Source organism: Grus americana, chromosome Z, assembly GCF_028858705.1.
Source record: "Grus americana isolate bGruAme1 chromosome Z, bGruAme1.mat, whole genome shotgun sequence".
Classification (NCBI taxonomy): Eukaryota; Metazoa; Chordata; class Aves; order Gruiformes; family Gruidae; genus Grus; species Grus americana.
Genome location: NC_072891.1, coordinates 5481766 through 5505161, shown reverse-complemented (window position 1 = coordinate 5505161; position 23396 = coordinate 5481766). Strand labels below are relative to the sequence as shown.

The 23396-nt window shown below is 44.8% G+C and overlaps 1 protein-coding gene across 3 annotated transcripts in view; it reads left to right on the top strand.

The window, feature by feature from the left end:
• SETBP1 (SET binding protein 1) overlaps positions 1-23396 on the top strand; it is a 264716-nt gene that overhangs the window by 3180 nt on the left and 238140 nt on the right. For all 3 annotated transcript variants that reach the window (XM_054811244.1, XM_054811243.1, XM_054811241.1), the window contains exon 2: positions 14189-14849. In XM_054811244.1, coding sequence (XP_054667219.1) covers positions 14358-14849 — 492 coding nt within the window. In that variant the 5' untranslated portion in view covers positions 14189-14357. The remainder of the gene's footprint in view (positions 1-14188; positions 14850-23396) is intronic.

Sequence of the window (23396 nt, the reverse complement as noted above, 5' to 3'; positions counted from 1 at the left end):
CCAAATGGGAACAATTATTGATCCGACAGCCCCTGCAGCCAGGACTAACTTGGTGCAGGCTACAGTAATGATATAATCGCCCGTCTAACGTTAGGCAGCAATAGCATGAACCTGAGGAAACAAGTGTCTAGGACCTTTTATCGTAGACGGGAGAAAAAATGCCTATCAAGCGGCTGTTTCACGCACACCTTTCTGCGCTTCCTCAGTTTTTGCTCAGATTACTCCCTTCAGTCTGAACCTACTTCCACTCAAAGGAGAAACTTTTTTAATCTCCATTTGAAATGGTTTTTTTTTAGCTGAAAGGAGGAAAAACCCTCCAAACAATATAGTTGTACTTTAATCTCTGCTCTTAGCTTGGAAGGGTTATGTAAAAGCAGGGGGGGGGAGCAGAAACAGTGAATGGAGAATTCTCTTCCATCTCTTATTGGCTTTGGGGGTTTTTTCTGTGTGTTTTTTTTTTTTTTTTAACTTCTCAGACTCAAAGTTTTAATTGAAACCAGAAATCTATTGAGAAGTAACTGAGCCAAGAAAACCTCTGTTTTCTCTGCAACTAGGGATGGGGAATAAATAATTTTTTGCTGATGTTATTTCAAGTTGTTTGAGCTCTTTGGTTCCTGCCAAAAAGCCCAGCATAGATTATTAACACATTATCATTTTAGGAGGATGCACTCTCTGAAATGTAATAAAATGGTGTGTTAGGTTTGTGCAGAGCCATAAACTGTGCTGGTTGTTGGCAAACAAAAGAAACAGTGGCCATGATTTATTATTAATAATAATCACAACTGAGCTATTTAGCTTGAGTTGATATTTACTGGGTTTCTCTATTGAGGTTCCTCAGTATCATTTCCAATAATGTACTTTGATTAAGTTGGGAACTGTTCTTTTTTAACAACTCCTATTGCCATGTGCTTAATTAACTCAAGGAGTTAAATGCTTGAAAAGGTCCAATCATCCTTTTTTTTTTTTTTTTTTTTTTGGCTTTGGATGCTGCTTAATCTTCTCTTCTCATCTGTTTTGACCCATCATTTGAGCTCCTTTTCCCCAGCACATAGATCTCTTAGGCGAGTGCCAGCTCATCAACAGGACTCGTTTTCCGTTATAAGATTTGGCTAATCCCAGTTTCAGTGACTTTTTTTGCCCTCTCAGTAGGGCTCAATTGCTCACAGATAATCTTTCCCTTCTGTTTTCTTTCCCCTTTGGACAACACCCTCCAGGACTGAAAAACTCTTTCCTTGTGCTCAGAGACTTGCAATTACACAGCAATTTTGACTCTTGACCCAACTAGTAGCAAGAAAGGCTACTGTCTAATGAACCACGTAAAAACAGTTCTGGGATCCAACAGATTGCTGTGATGGAAATGAAAGCTCTCCCAGTGAATTGATGACTGATTTGTTTAACCATATGCCTAGGCGGTCTTTCTTGTTCTCCGTTAACTACCCATCTCTGGAGTATCTGTGATCTGTGGGTCTGCAATGATGTTAAAAGGCAGCATTAATAACTGCCAAAATGTGCTCCATGATGCATGGCCCACAGTAGGGCCAATCTGAATAGGATTTAAGTCATGTTCAGAACATTCAGCATCTCATTTTTGCCTACCATAACATGCAGGCACGCAGGGTTAAGTACCACGATTAAGCATGCATTTAATGATGACAGAAGGGCATCAAATTTGTGCACCACAAAAAAAAGAAAAAAAAAAAAGGTGGTCAGATGAAACCCACAGCAAAATCTAGCCTCATTGCTGGGATGTCCAGGCACTTTTAGGCAGCAGGAGTCCAAGGGCTAGAGCTAGTCCAAAGGCGAGAGTCTGTGGGAGAACTTTAGTGGAGAAAGTTCCCAGTGTTTTGCTGCAGGGCTTGTGGTTTCTACTGGGACTGCTTTTGCTGCTATTACAGGTTCTGTTCTCATTACTTTCTCTCTTTCCAGCTTGATAAAAAAAAAAAAAGTTTCCTTTCCCCTTATTATTTTTGAGGAAATAAAATGACTCATCCTTTTAGGAAGTTGTTGTCTTGATTAAAGATGGGCTTTAAAACCCCTCAACTCCAGGTTTTAGCCTAGGGAGGACTGTCAGATCTGAAAATAATTTCCAAACTTTGGAGGTTGGGACTGCTTTGCTTTCTGATATGGAATGAAATCAGGTTGCAACTGTGCGTTGTTAGCACAGTTGCTTCTGAGGTGCACTCAAACCCTTAGAGATGGTTTCATTCTCCTCCCAACGTGAAGATTTCACTTCATGTGGCTTCAAAAGTTCATTGTGTCCTTGGACCTGCTTAGAGATCTGCTCGGTGCTGGGAACAAGTGCAGCTCCCCAACAGGCACCTGAATTCTGCATTCATGTCCAACTGGTCGCAGACAGAGAAAAGCAAAGGGGATAAATAGATGGGGCCAAAAAAAGGAAGGCAAAATAATTTCTTAAATTTAATAAAAGCAGCCAGACAATAATGCAGCTTGTCTTTCAGAGCCAAGGAAATGTGTGAAGGAAGTAGCAGGTGGTAATTTCTGTTTATCAGCTCTTGAGAGGGAGCAGAGTTAGGGCCTACTTTGCCCTTTTGGAGTTCGTTTTACTTTGCAGCACAGATTGTCCAAACACAATGATGAGCTTTTACTGTAAGTAGTGGAGCAGCTGGATAAGAAAAGCAATCTTCTGACATTATTTCATTTAGGCTTTTGTGGTATTTTATGAAATTGAAAATTTCAAAGAGTTCTCAGGTTCATCACCTCTCTCTCTAAAAAGCCAGATCGAAACTCTGAACCTCAGACACCCCAAGGATTGTGAGGATTTGATCCAGTCTTGATTATGATCTTTACAGCTCTAGTTTACTTCCAAGTCTAGCTGAGGATCTTTGCGAGGTCTCAGGCCTCTGTTTCCCTACGATCTTTGCCTGGCTGCCTGTCCACTGAACCCATGTGCCATTACCAGCGTGTGACGATGACTTTAGATGTGAAGGGGAAGGTTATGGGGCTGAAACACAGATGTCAAAACAGGAAGTTGGCCAGAGAAGTACTATGGGAACACAGTCACTGGTGTTGCTCACAGATTCCCGGGTCAGGTTTACTCTTGCTTATGAGTGGGGACAGTGGTGCGGCTTGTGTACGTGTCCAACCAGCACAGGGGTCTTACAGGGAAAAAAGGAGTTGTTCAGATGGTAAGGATGAGCCTGAGTTGTCCTCTCTATGCAGGGCTCGTGAGTCTGATGCACTTTTTTGAAAGCAAGCTCAATGTGTAGAAAAGCCATGCAGGAGGAGACCAATTTCCATGCAAGCACAACGTCAGAAGGCGGTGGCAAGGCTCTGACCTGTCCTGGTGAGTACCAGAGCACGGTGTGGCCCAAGGCTTGGTTCTGCAGTGTGTGATATATTGGGGTGCAAATGCCTGTCAGAGTAGGGTGCTGGGGTTGTGGCTAAATGCTGTTGTGGGGGTGACTTATTTAGCTGCTCAGTGCCTCTGGAGGAGTGAATTCCTGCTCCTGTAAGAGTTGCTGTGCAGTCCTGGGCAGTTAAGGGCTCTATGAATGTGGCAGCGATGAGAGCAAAGTTTCCTCTACTCTAGTATGGTATATCTCCTGTAATAGTGCTTGGGAAGGCTGTTCAGAAGAATGCGTGGTAGGCAAGCATGGGATAACCCAGGACTCATTTAAATACCTCAAAATTAGAGATGGGTTAAAGATCGGAAGCCTGAGGTTTTATGTTACTTTGAAATTTTTGTTAGCCTTAACCTTTAAAACGGAGAGATATATATGTATACAATGAATCATTCTGTTTCTGTCCTGGTTTTTAGCAGATGAGGAGGTTGGTTTTAAGATGGAAGGGAGAAAATGATGATACTCAAACCAGAGGTCAAGCTGCAAGGCGTTACAGGCATGTCTTTCCTCCATATGAATCCACATATCCTGAATATCCTACTGATGTGATTTCTAAGACTTGGACACTGGCCTAACTTCACTGTGTGTTTCCAAACCCAGTGAATTCTGGAGTGATGCTATGATCCATGCTTACCTCTCCTTGCATCTTGCTAAATTTTTGGCTTTGCAGAATGCAATGGGGTTTCCACTGAAACTCCTCTGAAATCCTATTAGTTTGCTAGACAAGGAAATCCTTCCTGTAGTTTTTTCTTTTTTTTTTCTTCTTTTTTTTTTCTTTTTTCCCTCTTTTTCTCTCTAAAGCCTTCCTATGGAGCTCTATAGTGGGTATTCAATAGAATTCTGTACAGGGAAATAATTCTCTGCTGAATTCTTCAGTTCTTTTTCAGAAGGGATCAGAGATGTGGAGCTTAACTGGGGGGAGAGTTTAGTAAGTGTTTGAATAGGATTGTGTACATGTAAAGTATTATAGCAGGCATCTGGGCAAAGTGTTATTATACCTGCCCATTATTCCTAAGGTTGAAAAACAGTTTAAAATATTAACCCATATATTCACATCCTTGTAACTTCCATAAACCTTCACCTAATGGGCTGCAAAATGTCATGCTTTCTCTTTGGTTGATGGCAATTTTCTTCCTGAAAGGTTGAGTAAATTCTCTCCAGCTGTCAGTAATTCCTTTTTCCCCCCCCCAATTTATTCAGAAAAATCGAGGATGGGGGAAGAAGAGGAAACACTTTTTCCTTTTAAACTGTTCTAACCACATGCTTTTAAACAGGACAGTAGTCTAAACTGCTGGACTTGAAGCTGATAAATGCATACAAATACAGGGCTTGTTGAAGGTCTCTGTCTTCTTTTGATGTGTGAGGGGACAAAAAATGGAGGCCATGTTTTCTGAAACCATAACAATTTAAAAGTGTTATTATAGGCATCCCAAAGTCAATTGAGATATTTCAGTCTGTTGACTTAAACGGAGAGGTGTTGTCCCTACAAATACTGCTTGATAAATCTCATTTGCTGTAGGTGTTGGTTTACATTAGATCCCAGTTCTGTGTGATGGGAAACAGTCACAGAAACATAGGTCCCACTCCTCCATCTTTTTATCAGACATGAAGACATATCTACTCTTAAAGCATGCTGCCTTTTAAGTGTGGCTTTCAGGCCAAAACATTTTTGTCGGGCTTAGCTCAGTGAATAGACCTCCCAGGGCCCTTAAGGAAAACCTCTGAAAAAATAGCAACAATTAAAATAACAATAAGCTGCAGCGTGCCCTAGGTAGGAACCGGGACCATATTCAAACCTACATCCATCTCCAGATGGGCAGTAGTTGCATGGATGCCTCAGTTCAGGGGTCTTTTGACCCATCAGAGCCCACAGACCAAACTTTACTTGATTGGGACCTAAGTGAAGGACTCAGATTAGGAGATAGAGACCCATATGTCATCAATGGAGAGAGGGGGGCACCCATGACTGGCTTGCCCTTGGATTCCCCCAAATTCTGACCCCATCCCAACCTTTAACATCCTCCTGAAGTCAGTGGCATTACAAGAAAATAACAACCCAAAGTCCTGGTCCTGCTTCAATAGGGATTTGAGTTGTGAATCTGGTGCTCCCGATCCTATTTGCCCCCTCAGAGGGAGTCCGATGCGTGCAATGCCACACAAAGAGCACTATGAAGTAGTTCAGCTGGAGAGGCCTTTCCGGTTTGCAGGTACTCAGCAGGCTCTTATCTCCGGTCTGACTCAACTTCTCCCAACACTTTTGTAACCACTTCCTCTTCAGCCTCATTAGGGGCAAAGCTACTCCTTTCCTTTGCCCATAGCAGCTGTCGGTTATCTTGCCTTTATTCCTGGCCTTGGGGCTTCCCACCAGCATGCTCCCAACTAACGTTTATGCCTCTTGACATCGCTGTCCTGGCACTGTGGGCAGCTCTTTGCCCTGTGCGCATCCACCTGCATCCACTTGTGTCCTGTGCTGCTTTTGTCTCCTGCTTTTTCTTCTGCAATCCAGGAGGCTTTAAGGGTATTTCTTGTTTTGCTGACCCAGACACTCTCTCCTCATATCTGAAGGACTGATAGGTTTTGCATGGCAAAGCAGTCTCAATGCCTTCTTCTAAATATCTCAAATTATTGCCCTTCTTCTTGCATGCCCTTTATATGCCCTGTTTTCCCACAGTCCCCGCTTTGATGCCGGGGATGCTTGGTACATTATACAGCACCAAGCAAGATACCACTCTTATTCAGTGTGGAAACACACAGTGCAAGTCTGCATGGACAAAATCCAACCTTTCTAATTCCTAGCCTCCTTTGAAGCATACAGAATTGGGTAACATGGGATGTGTTGTTTGTACAGCCGCTAGACTGGGCACAGGATAGATCCTGGACCAAAGCCTTTTTGGTCCTCCTTGTGCCATCACTTATGGCTTTGAGGAATGGATGCTGAGCCAAGACCTGCCGCATTCCCTATCAGATGTGTTGTTTTATTTTATTTATTTCTTTGTTTTTCCTGAACGGAGGGAAAGCTGGTACATTTGGCACTTGTGCAAGCAAAAATGAAATAATGGAGGTGGGGAAAAAAAAAAAAGAAGAGGAGGAAGGAGGAGACCTGTGGCAGCTGCAGTAAATAAAAATAAACCTCTCGTTAATGATTTATATAAAGAAATAATTTTCCACACGTTTCAGGCTGCAGAGGGAAATGTTTGATCAGAGGGAGAGGGAGAGATTATTGTCCTACCACAACGGTGTTAGAAGGAGGCTACTGTGTCTGATGGCAGCTCTCCAAAAGCAGAGTCAATCTAGGAAAGTTTGGTAACACAGATGATGGAATTGTGCAGGGTTTTGCTTTCTGTGGCTGGTCTCTGTGCCAATAACCTTTCCCTAAATACCCATAAAACTTTCCATTTGTAGCCTGGAGTGGCTGGCACTATCTCCAGGATGGTGCACTTGGCAAAAGCCGGCTGGAATGGAGTAAGCATTTGAAGTCCCTGTCTTGTGCATGTTGACACTTTTCCCCAAAGAGGTTTATGGCTGTTGTTAATGGAATAAGTTTTATCCCTGTAGTGGTACATACTATTGCACCCAGCAGAGTGCTCAGGCTGTTCTCCTGGATCATCTCAGGAGTCACCTTTGATTCTTTGATTATACATCATGCTGACACTGATGACGCTTGGTCCGGGAGCTCAGCAACCTGGTGTTGACCTGACGTAGGCAAATCTCCCAGCTTGGCTCTTTGTGTTGTAATGAGCTGGAGCACAGTTGGCATCTCATTCTGTTTTCTAGTGTCCCAGAGTCCTACACTTCACAAGGGTGATGGTAAACATGACACACCAACTCTTGATTTCATTGGGATCAAACACTATTCCTTGAATCAGACGTGTAAATCCATTGAACCAAGCCCAGCTTTATAGCAGTCCTGCAGCAGCATTTGTCTCAGAGGTTACAAGTGGGATGAGGTTGGTCCTTTAGAGAGCAGAAGTCAGCATGAGGAGGTGTTTACAGGTCTGATGACTGTACTCCCTCCCCCGACACCCAGATACAGCTTTAGATTGTGAGTGAGTAGATTTATAAAACCTTGGCACAGTTCTCAGGCAGGAGCTTGTAAATGTCCTTGGGCAACATGATGGGCATCTCTCCTCCTACCGCAGATGGGTGCTTCGCTGCACTGGCTGTTGCCACAGCTGTACCTTGGGCAGTATTGCTTTTATGGGCCTTGTGATTTATGGCCATGTCAGTTGTTTAATCATTCAGTTGGCCCTCCCTTCAGCACTGTACGATAGTTAGTTACTTACATAAAAAGGTGGCTATCTGATCTAATTATAGAGTCTCAAACCTAATTATGGAGTCAAATATGATTCCATAATCTACTCTTAATGTCTCTATGTTGAGAAGACAGATACACACGTGTGTTAATGTGCACACTTACGTGCCTCCATAATTATGGATATGCTTGGGCTCTCATTTATTTCTGTCTCTTTATCTTTGAGAGGATGCTTGCAGCCTCATCTGGCTGTGCAAGATCTTCGGGTTATCTTGTCTTTTCCCCTCCAGTGTGGCTTTTCCTGGCTCCCTTTGCCTGGCTTGGGCACACTGAGGCAGAGCCATCAGTCAGCATTACTCAGTCACACTGGTGGAGGTGCAGAGGGCTGGTTGCTCTTACAATTCAGGGCAATCTGATGGAAATGAGTGAAGATTACATTCTGCTTTTGTTCTGGTAACTACCATTAATCCTTGCTCCTTGTTTTCATGTGGTTAGACCACACCTGGGAGAGTTTGCATCCCTTCCCTTCAGAGAAAGCCCCTGCAAAATCAGAGGCAGAGGTGGAAAGGCTGGAACAAAAGCAGTGCTGGAGGTAAGGGGACCACATGGAGAGAAACCACCTTTCTTCTGTGTAAGCCCCTGTGCATCTAACTCACCCTATCAATGAATCACACGCCTTAGTTAGTTACTTAGTTAGTTAGTTTAACAGATAATCTGTGGATTACAGGCATTCACTTATGGTCATTCCGCTCACAATTATTCTTATCAGTTGGAGATCTCATACTGTATCTGTTATATACCCACATCCATTTTATACATACCTATATCTGGGTGTATCTTATATATGGGAATTTTAGCAGTGCATTTAAAACTGTCATGCAGTAGAGAGACCAATTTGCCCAGCACCTGAGATGATAGAGACAAAAAACCTAAAATAATCACAGAAACACAGAATGTCTGGGGTTGGAAGGACCTCGAGAGATTGTCACATCCACGATGCTGCTCAGCACAGGGTCACCTGGGGCAGGATGCTCAGGGCTGTGTCTGGTCGGGATTTGGACATCACCAGACCATCTCTGATTCTTTATTAAGAGATGATGTTAATTTGTTTTGCTTGAAAGGGAAGTCCTTCTGCCTTGTTTCTGTCCTGATTGATGCAACATGGGTGAGAGGGAGACAGTGTTTCCTATGGGATCTATAGTGTGGAGGGAAAATAGCTGTCACAGTCTTTTTTCCAGCTCCCTGCCAAACCTGGCTTGTTCTTTCAGAGTATTATGGCCACAGGAAGTAACTAGGGCTGTGGTCCAAAGATGCGATAAATCTAGCTCCAGGGCTCTGAGTGGCAGATTAAATATGCTACTGGTGCATGATACTGGTCCAGTATAAACTCATTCTCCTGGTTCAAATTTGTTAAAAAAAATAAAAATGCAATGACTTAATTTTATCCTAGCAAATTTTGTATTGCATCATATTATGTCACTTGTCTGCACTATGCTGGCTTTCTGGCTCACAAGATTTACCCATGCTCTGGAATTGCCTTCAAGTTGTCATGAAGAAAGGCTTAACCCCCATCTTGCATGCTCTGGTCCAGTCGATAAAAGTATGATCAGATGCCTGTTCCTGGTCTGCATCAAAATTGTGCTGCTGGTGATCTGGCAGTGCATGGACCGTGACCACAACCATGCAACCATGCTTGAAATTCCTAGTTGTTTGTAAAGCAATAATGAAGAAATAAGTTGGAGCTTGGTTGTTGGTTTTTGTTTTTGGGGTTTTTTTGTATTCCTAATGTGGGTTAACTGAGTTCAGTGCATCTTGCTGCATGCCAGGCTGTTGGGTTTTTATGTCCCATGATGGATTCTGAAGTTTCACTGACACTTCTCATAAAAGCAGGTTTCTGACCAAAACTTTCCCTCGGGTGTAATGTGGGTTGTCCATTGGCCTCTGCCCGAGGCAGCTGCATTTCAGCGGTGGCATATATAATCAAGGAAGCAACCCGGGAGTCTTTGGAGTGAAAGGTGATATCTCATCATTAAATATTGCTGCATAGTCTCCAGTGCTTTGTGGTGAATGGTTTTAAAAAGATGGAGTGTAAAGAGGCTTCCAGGGTTTCTGATATTTTGCAGAGATTAGGGATTTAACTGTATGTCACATGAGACAATGTGAGATCCAAAGGCAACATGATAGACATGGGGTTCAAGAAGATGTAGGCTCCAATTCACGTTCACTGTGACACTCTTAGACTCGTGACTCAGATTCCCCTCACTTGAACCTGTTCAATAGAATTTTTTTTCTTTTTTATCTTAAGGCGTTTTGGACTGGATAAAACGAAAGCAGTCTCAGTAGCTACAGTCATGGCTGGGATTAGCGTACTATGGGATTTGGGCAGCATCTCTTAATATTGCTCCAAGCTCTCTGCTGGTGTTCCTGGTGTTTGAGCAAAATGGAGTGGCGGTGGCACAAACACTGGGCAGTTTGGCTTGCTTGCATTTGTCTAATCAGCATTTGCTTGTTACTGATGTGTTTTCTCCAGGGCATAGGGCAAAAGCCATGCCAAGTATTATACCTACTTTCATTTAATGGAGAATCCCGAACAGGTGGATTTCTTCCCCCTACTGTGGGCTCTCACCTTTTTTTTTGTCCTCTGCAAATTTTCGGTTTAATCATTTTATAGTACCGGCATCTGATTACTCGAGTAGTTGCCTGAGGCTGAAGAAGGAAGCATATTCAGAGCCCTTAATGGGAAGCATCTACTATGACCCAAAGGGAGGTCTTGTACTTCAGGCCTTTGCCTCCAGAAGTGTGTCTGAGGCACCCAGAGGAGCTGATAAGAGATGTGTGAGCAGCCATAGCAAGGCTGAGCACACAGGCATTTGATTATTTCTCAGTACTTATCAGAGGAAGCGTGAATCTCTCCCTAATTAAGAGCTAATGCTAACTTCTGTGAAATTTGTTGTCATTCACCTGTGAATTATCCTCCTCAAATTTAACTTGACTGCAGGAAGCCAGCTAGCGGTAACACTTTCCTCGGGGAGCTTAGTTCAGATGGTAAAATGCCTCTGTAGCTGCTTATTGAATGGGACTTGATGCTGGTGAGCCTCGGAGGCCTGGAAGGGCAGTTTAGGTGAGCACTTGAAAGTCTAGACAGCCCTCATCTCTTGGGTGTTTAAAACAGAGCTAGAGGTCTTCTGGAGAACATGCTTCCTCCCTAGATTACCAGATCTGCACATTGCCAGCTAAGGCAGAAGAGCCGCTGGAGAAAAAGGGTTTATCACTGTCCCTTCAGTGCTTCTGCTCAAAGGCAGCCTGGAGAGGGCAGATGGGGAGGTTTCCAAAAGAGGTTACACATTCAGACCCTGAAGTGAGGTTTCCTAATTAGTCAAAGCGCAGGTAGCCTGCCTAAACAAGACAGACGAGTACAATGTCCCTGCACCCAAGTAATTTAACTATTAACCCTGGAGGAGAGTAAGGAGATACCTAAAACAATGACCCAGTTAATTCTGCTTGGCGTTTGAGTGCAGGTTATTTGTTGCTACCTGCGGGTCTGGTGATATCATCATCTGCAAGCTCTCAGAAGAACAGAAGGACAGTATTTTTAAGTGGGATTTTAAGGTGGATTTAGCATGAACTCACCTGACAATGGTATAATGAAATGACTTCATTCATCTGTTGCTTGTTTGTACTGACCTGGAGGCACATGGCCAAGCAGGCATGAGTGTTCGGGCATCACAACCCAGAGCTTGGGTCTAAGACCCACAACCAGACTTTGGAGCAGAAACCTGTTTTTTTTATTCACCCTCCATAAAACATCATCCAAGGATTCAAAACCTGAAGGACCCTTCCCAGCTTGAAGCCATGAGTTTATTTCAACTTTCATTTGACATAAGGTTCCCAAGGGGCTTGGTTCATTACACTGGTGGCTGTGATCCCTTCCCCGCATGTTTGGTGGCTGTGGACTCATCCTGCTGCCCTGCCTGCTGAGCTAGATGCTGTCTGCCAGAAGCCTGCTCTTTTTTACCAGCATCGAGAGAGGTTAAAAGCCTGTGGGCGGAGGCCAGCACAGAGTGCCCATTGTACATGCATGCATACCAGAGCAGTAACTCCCTGGAATGCTGCACTGCTGAGCTTTTACCACCTTGTGTTTGTGTTGCAGCCCAGGAGCGTGTGTACATTGCGTCCCTCTCCAAGGAGATTAACAAAGTGAAATGACAGATAAATAGTACAGCTTTTTTTTTTTTTTTTTTTTGATTGGACCAGTTGGCAGAGGACGGTAACTCTGACTCCCATCACCTCCTTAGGCACAAAGGAGAGGCGAGGTGCAAGGTCAGTCAATTAGGTGGAGTAGCTCCTTGCAACTGGGTGGCTTTAATGTACTAATTGCGTTAGTAATTAGCGACTACCACATGGTAAACACTTGGGTTCAAAACTATGTAAGAGCATTAACTAACCCACCCTACAATGGGTTTGAATGAGGTAAGCGTTATCCTTGTTCCACAGGTGGTGAAATGGAGAGACTTGCTGACCAGAGGGTGAGTCAAGGCAGGCCTGCAGGAGACCTTGGATCTGTTAGTTCTTTAAGATCATCTTAAAGGAGATCAGTAGCAGCAGCTCTGGGAAATGAGTCTCCTCCCTGTTGCCAAAAGATGTGCAACTTAAGCATAAGTGGTTTTATGGTGTATTTCTATATACTATGAGCTACAAAAACCATCTCTATGGCCAGATGGCAGTTCAGGCTCCATGGTAGTTCTTCCTTTCCCCCCCTCCTTTTTTTTTTTTTTTTCTTTTCCCCTTCTCCTTTGCTTGGGCTGTCAGCTTGTGCTATTCATGGGAACTTTATTTGAATTTGTGTCTGTTGGGACCTGGGTGGAGGTCACCCAATGATTTCATGGAGCTCTAGGATGCTTAGGAGTTTCCATTAGTAGCCATATGTGCCAGGGTCAGACAAGTGACCCATGGCCATACTCCAGTGGAAATATGGATATATAACTAATAAAAGGTGATTGCTATTACTTCTTTTTGAATTTTAAGCTCATGCAAGGTATTTTTAACTAGCAGAAAGAAGCCAGTGGTACAAGGACATGTGATTTTTCTTGATGAGCTGTGCTTTAGAGTAGAATCATCTACACTGACAATGCTGTTATGATTTGGTGATAGGCAGAAAGATAATTTTTGTTTCGTCTTTACAGTTTATTGCTACTAAGAATGGCCTGGGAAATCCCTGGCTGTGCTCAGATCTTGCTTGCAGTTGGTCAAGGGGTGGGTTTTGGCAGTGTAGCAGAGCTAATCTAGCCCGGAGCTACTGCTGAAAGAGTAGGTCTGCACCCCCAGCACCTACTCCTGGCAGTGCTGCCTTTTTTCTGTCTCTGTATGCCAGAAATGATACTCCTCTGACCCACTGGGGAGCTGTTTTTGCTGAAGTAGCAGAAAATCTCTTTGTTTCTCTCTGAGATACTGTTCTCTCTGAGATACTCTTCTGTTAATTTTGTAGCCTAAATTGGCTTACCATGATAGAGGGGGGAGGGATGGCTATATGGCTGGTTTTAGGGAAGGTGTATGAAAGCACCTCAGCAACTTTAAAAACACCCTACGTGTATTTTTTTCTTTTAACCAATTGCTTGGTATTTGGCTTAGTTGTTCTGTCATTTAGCAATACATCTTTTGCCTCAGTTGAACATTCACAGCTTCTCCCACTAACTTTGACCAAGACTTTCTAAGTTACTGAATATGAGTGCTTCCATCTCAAAGGGTTTAATCTGTGATGTTTTAAAGACAGCCCAAATTTGAAAAGATGAGGGCGCAGTCGTTGCTTCAGTCGGCCCAAACCTTTGCCACAGAGCAGACCTGGTACCCAAGGGCATGAGGAGCTCTGGAAAACATTGAGTTTAGTTTTCCTCCATCACCCTCAATACTCAGGTCCCTGGCACGCCCTTGCAAAAGACCCAAGTGGATTATCCTGCACTTCCAGCATCCCAGGGAGCATCTTGGGCTGCAGGCAGTGTGTGCCTGGCTCAGCATGTACTGAATAACTCATCCAAAGCAGAGTCAGAAGAGCTGGCAGCCAAGGGCACCTCTCTCTTGCTTGGGAAGTAGGGAGTTTGAAGTTTCTGTCTGATTCACAGGGCATCACCATGTTTTCTGTCCTCTGGTCACTGGGTTATCTTTTAACCTGTGGCAAGCCTCTGCTTTTTTTTTTTTTTTTTTTCCTCTCTGTAAAAAACTCTGTGACAGCAAGTACTTTGAAATAACGAGGTTCATGGGTATGGAGACCTGGTTAACCCCTCATTTATTTCCTAAGTCCAGAGCTGAAGGTGTTTGCATGTATACACCATTTTTGTTGTTTTTTATATATCCATTTTCACCAATTTAGCAATACATGTGGCTATAGTTTCTCACTTTGCTATACCAAATCCAGCCCTCAGAAATGCTAGCCAGCCTCAGTTCCCATTTTGCTTCAAGGAAGGTCCTTGAGATGCTGCAGGGGAAGCCCAAGCGTGCTCCATTTCAGTCATCTCCACGCTCTCGTTTGATACATGTATGCGTGCTAACTTCCTTTTTTTCTTCTCCTTTCTTTTGACAGTGGCAGATTTAGCCTCTTCTGAGCTCCTTGCAGCCTTCCGGCGATTGGGACATTGAATTCGGCAGACATTTACCATTCGTTCCCTGGGATCGTACCTGCCCTTGCTCTCCTCGTCGCCTCCTGTGCTCCCCTTCCCTCTGACAGAACTCTAGGGTGTTGCGATACTGCTATGGAGCCCAGGGAGACTTTGGGCAGCTCCCGGCAAAGGGGGGGTGAGGCAGACTTTCTGCCAGCCGCTGTCACCTCTGCGAAACCTCCACCTTCATCCGGCTGCGCGGGGGAGACGATGCTGCCTGCTGCGGGCTCGGGGAAAGGGATCCCGGTGAGCGGCGAGAGGCTGGAGCCCGAGGAAGAGGATGAGCTGGGTTCTGGGAGAGACGTGGATTCCACTTCCAATGCGGACAGTGAGAAATGGGTGGCGGGAGATGGCCTGGAAGAGCAGGAATTTTCCATCAAGGAAGCTAACTTCACGGAGGGGAGTTTAAAACTAAAGATACAGACCACCAAGAGAGCTAAGAAGCCCCCAAAGAACTTGGAGAACTATATCTGCCCTCCTGAGATCAAAATCACCATCAAGCAGTCTGGGGAACAGAAGCTTTCCAGAGCTGGGAAAAATAGCAAAGCAGCTAAAGAGGAGGACAGATCGCACTCCAAAAAGAAGGTAAGCTCTATTCTTTCCCGTATTTCCCCTTTCCCCTGAGATCAGAAGGAGAGGATAGGATTAAACCTGCTCAAACTGTGTCTGAGGCATAACCTTGGCCACAGAGGAGGTAGTACAGAGCGAGTGCCGTCCTGCGCCACCGCGTACGCTGCGGGGATGATCCTGAGCTATCCTTCAGAGGAACCAATTCGGAAGAGATCAAAAGTTCAGCTGGGCCTCTTCTATTTTTGTGCGTAATTGAGATTTAAGATTAATCATTACATGAGTGATAAATGAAGGAGCCCACTTCTAAACCGCTTTGTGTCTGAGCGCTAATGTTCGAGCCTTTTGGCAGTTAAAGCTTTCGACTACATTTTTAAAATACAGATATGTGCACAGCGAACAATTGAATCCATTCCTGTACACCAGACGAAGGGCTCCATTATTCTTGATTACAGCATTGTGCTAGCAACACTATAGTTATGCTTTAGAAAATACTTCCATTGTAACTCTCATTTTCTTCCAGATGCGTATCATTTTCTTGAAATATCCTTCTGGAGAGAAGTTTTTTGTACTTTAAGTTTAGGTAAAAATTGATCTTTTTTTTTATTATTATTTTTTTCATTTAGTCAAGGAGAGGAAGAGGGAGGGGAAAGAAAGAAAATCCTTTCCTCATATGAGCTGTTTTCAGGAGCACCCTTTTGTTTTGCTGTTGGCTTGATTTTTCAGTAATGTACCCTACACTTATTCTTTAAAACAAATTTAGTTCAAGTGCTTTAAGCAGCACTAGTGAGGGGAGGAACAGCTGGTGACTACTCATGTTATTTTGGGTGAAGTGGGGTTTTCTGTCTTAGGCGTTAGACAAAGGAGCTTTAGTCAGGTTGAGGCTTTATCATAGTACAAATACTTCACCTGTGCCTCCGTAGTAACACATGGGCATCATGATGGATTCAGACAGGAACCCATATTTGATGAAAGACTCATGAGTATCTCCAAAACCTGGACAAATTCATCTGGGATATAGGCATCCACTGACTAGAGCTTGGGGCATGACTTGGCTTTCCTGCTCGTGCAGCTTGGATCCCTCGCTGTGCAGAAGGTCCCCACTTCTCCCATACCTTGTACACTTGATGCATGCTCAAGGGGCTACTTGAAGCCTTGAGGAGGCTAATTGCCAATGGCTCTCCCTAGAGACGGTCTCCTCAGCAGACTGACTTAAACCAAAATTCTGGTAACTCCAAATCACTTTTTGAGACATCAACATCTCCCATTGACTCAAGGCGGAGCCCAGGGAGAGTAACATTGCTTAGTCTGAGAGTACTTCTCTTAGAAACTGAACTTGAAAAAAAGAAAACAAACCACCAAACAAAACCCCACAAAATCAAGGGGATTTTTTTCTTAGAATTGTGCTAAGTGGCGTACTCGATGTGCATGAAAAAAATAACTCTTTTTAGCACAGCAGAGGTTTGGCCCTATAATACGCTGTAAAGAGATTTTTCCCACCTATAGAGAAGGATGGGCTGTCTTCTTAGTACTGAGCAATGTCTTATTTCCACTTCCTTTCCTGCCTGAATACTTGCAGAGGTCTCAGGGGAACTAGCGGTTGTGTGAGACCATGCTCGGTGACAGCAAAGGTGTCACAAGCAATCCCTCCATGGTCGTGCAGGGAGAAAAAAAGATTTGCAAACCACTCCCTACCATGCATGGACCATGGAGAATAAATATGACTGCTTAGAAATCGGAGCTTTCATTTCCATTTATCAGCCATTTAGATGAGCATGGAAGGCACGTTCATTCCTTTGTGTGGCAATCCAGAAAGGTTAAATAAAGCTAACTATAAGGAAACTATGTGCCAAACCAACCAAGCACAACAAAAACAACAAAAAAAGACCTTGTAGTGTGGTTACGCTCAGAGTGAGACTTTAATTGCAGAAAGATAAGGAGTTTGAAAGAAGCAGATCATGGCCCAAATGTGGCTGCATCCAGCTTGCACTTGTGCTGTGAGGTCTGAGCTGGCTGGTGCTGTGTGCATGCCCCTTGCACAGGCTGGAAACGCTTTGGGACAGCACTGGCCTAATCTGGCCATTAAAACAAAACAAAAACAACAAAAAAAAGACCCAGCAGGTGGATGCTCTGAGCAGATGGGGAGAGGGCGGCTGCACCAACGCATCCATTAGCATAACACCCAACGGCTGCTGCCCGGCAGCTGCTGAGCTGTCGCCATAGCAGAGAAGTCCCCAGCAGGGATCTGGAAGACCCCAGTGCTGTGATCTCAAGGGGTTTGATGCTTGGAGACCTGCAACCTGCATTACCAGGATGGTAAATAACCTGCATCCTTACAGCTGAAGGGATTTTGCACATGACTGCCTCTTAGCTTGTGGGTTGCAGGATCAGACCTTGGCTGTGAACATCTCATATCAAGAGGTGATGAAAGGCACTACAGGAGAGGGAGGTCGGAAATCAGTGGGAGAAGGGTTCCAGTGCTGGCAGCACTATTGCTTTCATGGCCGATGTGTGTGTCTTATGGCAGTTACAGAGATTTTTTTGGGGGGAAGATAGTTAGGAGGAAGCAGCAAGTTAAAACTCGAATAGAGCTGAAGCTGCCTGGTCCACCTGTGGGTTTCACTGGGAGACAGGAGTGTGCAGATACCTTCTGCATGTACTTGCAGAACCGTTGAGATCTGCGGTAGTGGTTAAAAAAAAAAAAGTGATTGTCACATTTAAATGATTCTGGTGGTTTTGATATTTCAGAGTTAGGCTGTTTGATTGCCCGTTGCTTTAATCAGCACAAACTCCAGAAAAGCAGCTACAAGCAGCAGGGAGCAACACATTTAAACCAGTGTGGCAGATTTTCAGCTGGCATCACTCCACTGTCCTCCGTGGACTTTTGCCAGGAGAGTTTGGCCCAATGTACGCATTTCCCTTGCGTATGGGAGCAGCATCATTATTTCAGTTTTCCACCTTGCTTATGGATGCAGAGCATACATACAGGCCCCACAGACCCATACATAAGGATGGAGACCTGAGCACAACCTGAGCTGCAAGTGCCATGCTTGTGTCTCCAGTGAGTGGGATGGGTTGTCCTGCACCTCATGGAGTAGCACCTGAATTTATCTTTCCCGCTGAGGAGGAGCAAACTCTGTCAGGACTTGAAAAATCACTTAAGTTTGTTGCATAATAACTTCAGCCACATCTCCAAGTAGTCCTCAGTGCTTTGAAATACCACTTCAGCATTCTTGCAGGAGTTTCAATACACACAGCACAGAGGGCAAGTAATGAAAACATGGAAGCAATTTAAGTAACAGCATGTGGGTACACAAAGGGCTGGTAATGCCAGCAATGTAAAAAGGGGCTGTGAACTGGGGATATAGCATTTATTCAGTGGCCACTTAGGGAGGAAGAAGATATGCCTGTTCCTAAGCTTTCCACTGCTCTGCTAATTAGGCAATAGGGGCTAGTGCCTGATTTCTAAAGCTGCGGTCTGGGGAGCACTGATGATTAGAAGGGGGCTCTGCAGAAAGCTGGGCTGCTCATGTGCCGAGGCCTGGGGTTTTTTTGCCTTTGATTCCAGCTGCTACACTATATTAAAAGACGTAAACATACATTAAATACTTTCCTCATGTTGCTTTTCCGTGTGAGCAATCGCCCCGGGGATGTTATGAGATCGTGAATGGGAGGGGAGGGAATCCAGGAGAGGATCTTGCTGGGTGCGGTTGCTGATGCCCCGAGGCGGGCAGGGAGGCAGAGGGTGAGAGAGCATCAGTGTTGGGAACCTCTGCTCTGCCAGCTTGAATGCTTGGCTGCAACCCAACAACTTTTGGGTTTGTTTTTTTTAAGTCGTGCCCATGCCAAGTTTCACATCAGCTTCCCCTTCTTGAAAATCAGAGTGAAGGTATTTTCCTAACCCCTTTCCTGGGGCTGCTCAGAAGGTGGATTGCAGCTTGGGATGTCCATGCTGCTGCTTGTGCGCAACTGGAGAGTGCACAGACGTTCTGTAAGCGTTTGCTCTTATTTCAACCCTTCGGTGCCTGGGGATGGAGTAGACTGAACCCTTGCCACTTCTAAACCCCCAAATGACTCCATTTCATTTACTCTGATTGGAGAGCGAAGGAAGGAAAACGCCAGGAGCCCAAAGGATGTCCTGATGGCACACTAGCGAGCCCTGCAGCTGCTGCTTTCCCACCTGCAGCACGGTTGCTTGAGTCCAGCATGCTCAGCATCACCAAAGGTGCGTTTTCCTTTGGGTAAGGGAACATGCTGTCAGTCTGGAAGGGCACTGAAAGCATGGCACCAAATGCAACAAAGCAATCCATCAGCATTTCCTGCCTGCCATGTAGCATTTAACAAGCCCCAGATGAGCATTATTTCCCTGGTTTTGTTTTATTTCCCTTTTTTTTTTTTCCCCCTCCCTGCATTTGCTGCCCTGTCTGTTTTTTTTGTGACTGCAAACACTTCGTTCACCACCCCCCCCCTTCTTTCTTTAAGCGTAGCCTGACAAAGTTTCTTTGGAGTTTCCATCATATGCATAATGTCCTGCTTCAGGGGATGTAAAATCATTTTTTTGTAATTATTATTGCACTGGGGTTTTTTTGAGAGCTTGGGATTGGTGAATGCATTTTATTGCTGAGAGATAAGCGGCAGCAAGTCAATTGGAAGTAAAGCTTCCTTGTGTGCAGTCAGAGGAAACTCTATCCTTGTATTTACTTGCAACATTTTTTTTTTTTTCCTTTAAGTTCCTGTAGGTTTTTGCCATTCCTCTGCAGGAAGTGGTTCTAGCACTTTTTCCATTGAAATTCAATTCGTCATCTTCCTTTCCTCTGCCACACAGGCAGCTTTCTCCTGCGGTTTACCTTTCCTTGAGGACTCTCTGATTCTCATGCTTTTGCCTTTGTATCCCTCCTTATTCCAGAAGATCATGAACGCTTCCCCCCTCCTTCCCCCTTCTTTGCATCGCTGACTGCACATTGCACTTTCCCTCCAGGTTCTCATGTGCATCTGCAGCTCTTGTTGGATTACCCCTGTGCCAGACTCCTCTCCCCGGTGATTTGTGTGCGTGATCATCCAATTGCTCATAGTGCATGCTTATTCCTCTTTGCTAAGGGCATCCCCATGTGAGATGTCCTCTGAGTCAGCTCTTCCCGTTGCGATCCCAAATGTGGCTCAGGGAGTTGATGTAAGTGCTTGCTCTTTCTGCTGCCTGTGGCTCAGCAAGGAGGAGGTGGTGCTTGCGCATTTGTGATGGTACCTGCTTGAAGTTGCAGGCTTTGATTTTTCCTTTTTTTTTTTTCAAAAGGATGGAGCCCTTCAGTCTGGACCTGTTTCTCTGCTGGTTTGGTCCCCATTCTTGCTTAGCAAAGCCTTGAGGCTGCTTTAAGTGATTCTGGTGGCAGGTACCTGAGGCTCACGCCAGCGTTGTAGACCTCAGCCTCTGCCTGGGTTATGGAATAGTGGTAGAGGCCCAGAAATGCCAGCACAGTGAGGAGTTTTTTCTAGTTGTGTGTAAGGTGAAACTGGCTTTTCAGCAGCTGAGAGACCAACTCAGAGCTGCTCTAACAGGCATGAAGCTCCTGGCATTTTTACAGTCTTTCTACACAAACATACGAATGCAGAGCTACACAAATTCAGCTCTTTGATATTCATCCCAGGTTTCTTTTTGGCTAGCTTTTCTTTCTACCGCATTGTTAATAGCACAGAGGAAACAGCTGCAGTTTGGTGCCCTCCCACCACAACCACCTCGGGCTCCCCCCAGAAAGAGAGCAGGAACGAATTTCTTTGGAAAATCTTCAGAGCTGAGAACCACTCAGGCCCAGGTTCATCTTAGTCCTTGAAGGCACCTGAGGTGCCCAGACTGGGAGCTGAGTCCTCTTGGGCCCCCAGTAGTGACCTGGAGGAGGCTGGTCCCTCCTGAAGGTGGTTCAATCCTTCCTGTGAAGAGCAGGGAGAGCTGGATCCCAGCTCTTCCTTCTCCTTCTCCAAAGCCTGCTGGAGTAGTGACTGCCTTGCATCATGTCATGGATATCTTGTGATGGGAGTAAGGCAGAGTTTCTTTTCCAGCTTGGTGTTCTGTCTGAGCTAGCTGATCCCCATCCCTCACTGTCTGTCTGCTCCCAAAGAGTTGTGACTCTTTTTTTTTTTTTACACATAGTCAAGTATTTCTTAAAGGAGCAAACATCTGGCAGTGAAGAGATGGGCTGGGGAAATCTAAGCAGGCTTTTACCACCTAACACGTTGTGCCAAATGAGGAAGACTTACTGTATTTGATTAGCTGCCATATAACCAGGGCTTGTGGAGGCCATCCGTGTCAAGGACAGGTTTTGTTTTGCAGCGGTCCCTCCCACAGCTGAGTTTTGATGTCCCTCTCTGACATTTCCTTGTTTGCTTGTGCTGTGCCTCTCTTTTCAAACTGTGACAAAATGTCCCCAGTGCTGGTTTTGGGGTTGAGGAGATGTTGCAGGGCTTTAGTGGGGAAACAACGGGACCAGTGCAGGGAAAAAGAGGGTCCAGCTGGAGGTCCTGTAGCCCCCACTATCAAACTGTGGGAGGGGACGGGTGCTGCTCCCAGCAGCCCTGTAAAGACTTGGCCAAGTCAGTGCACACTGTTTGTGTTTCAAAAGCACCGTGGCCTCCAGGCTAACAGAGATGTGCTGGAGACACGATGTGCTAGCATGTGCACTCAGAGATGCAGACCTCTGTACTGGTTGTGTCTTCATTTGCAGAGATTTTGGGATGCACAGGGTTCAGTCCTTCATGCACATGTTCATGTTCCTCCAGCATCAACTTTTGCGTGCAGCGCTCCCTCTCCTCTCCTCTCCTCTCCTCTCAGGCATACCTGACCACAGATGCCTTCTGATTTACCTCCAGCTTTTTCATCTTCAATCCTTTTTTCACACACACACGCACACACGTCTAGCTAGCCCCCTCAGGTCAGATCTAATCTTTGACATGCTTCATTTCCAGCCAGGCTTCTTGCTGCCCCTATTCCCCTGCATAGTCAGTGATGGAGTCCTCTTGAGTTCATTTGAATGGAAAGAGGGGCTTCAGCTGGTGCTCTCAGCTTGTGGTTTTGTTTTTTTTTTTTCTTTTTTCTTTTTCTATGAGCACTGAAACTTGTGAAAGGTGGTTTCTGACCACTTTCCTCTTCCGTAGTTTCTCTGGTGTCTAATGATGAGTGAACTTGCTGGCCAAGCCCTCTTTGGGAGCTCCTCAGAAGTCCTTTTCTTCTAGCCAGTGAACAATTTGAACAAAACATTTTTGAATATCGTATCTCAAAGATTTCTATTCTTCCATCAAGTTTGATCAAAATTGGTCAGAATATTTCAAAAACATTGAGGAGAGGGTCATGCAGGTAGGCAAGGGTTTTGTGTGTGTGATCGCATAGACACAAATAGAGTGTGATCATGTTAGCCTTGTTTCCTTAGGAAACCAGTCTAAAAATATCCAGAGTAAACATGCATTGTTTTGGTTTTTAATGCTGAGACTTTTCCAGCTCTTGAACCTTAAAATGATTCCATTTGATATGTGACCCTCGAGGACATGTCCAGTTAGCTTGTGTTTTTGTAAGAGCATTGTTTTCCATTTCTTGCCATGACCTCTACCATTAATTAAGACCAGTGGCACTTGGCTCCTTCATTTCAGGAGACAAAATGCTATTTGTACATCATGATTATATTTGGACTGCAAGCTGCAGGCGATTGCTATCAGGAGAGGGATTCTCAAGCCATGGTTCGTGCACTAGGAGCAGGACACTGCTTCCAAGTAGGATGCTCAGACTGGAAAAAATTCTGCTTCCTCAGGGTGGTATCAAGCAAAATACTTTGTTGGGGGGGGGGGGTGTTGGTGGTTTTTTTGGAGGGGGATTGTTCTTGGTTTTGTTTTTTTTCTTTCTCCTGGACCTGTGGGCTAGCAGTGAAAGAAACAGCGTAAGGGCTAAGGTATCTTACTACAGAAATGAGGTTATGTATTTAAGATGTGGCTTGGACTTTGGCCACAGTGGAAGACAGCATTGTTGAAGATGAGGACATGTTCATTCAAGATGGACAGTCAACTGCATCTGTGTTTGCAGAACTAAGTGTGTCTCTAGCAGGCTTGTTTTGTTCCTATTGGACATTGGTGTCTACTGTGGTGGGTCTTGTATGAAGGCATCAGGACAGCCTGTCCTCCTGCAAGAGGATCACAAGCTCTGTAGAAATAAAAGGAGGAGAAATGAAACCATCTTGTCTCTTAGTACAGTGTGTGAGACAGAGTAATGAGATTAAGTGACTCACTCAAGGAACCTGTCACAGGCCAGGGTAACACTTGGGCCCTTTTCAGTGCTTAATCATGATACAACTGAGTCTCTCAGGTGCCTGATTTTCAAGCACTGGGTGCACAGCCTTTCCGGAAGCCAGTCCTCTTCTACATGTCATTGAAACTGGTGAGTTTGTTTCAAAATTATTAACTCTCTGCATCTTCATTGGTAGCTTAAGAATAAAATTTATCTCAAGAGTTAGGGCTTGATGCAGAAATGAGAGGGGGTGGAGTTTTGGGGCCAGTGTGCAATTAGTCAATCTAGGTGCCCTTAATAGTCCC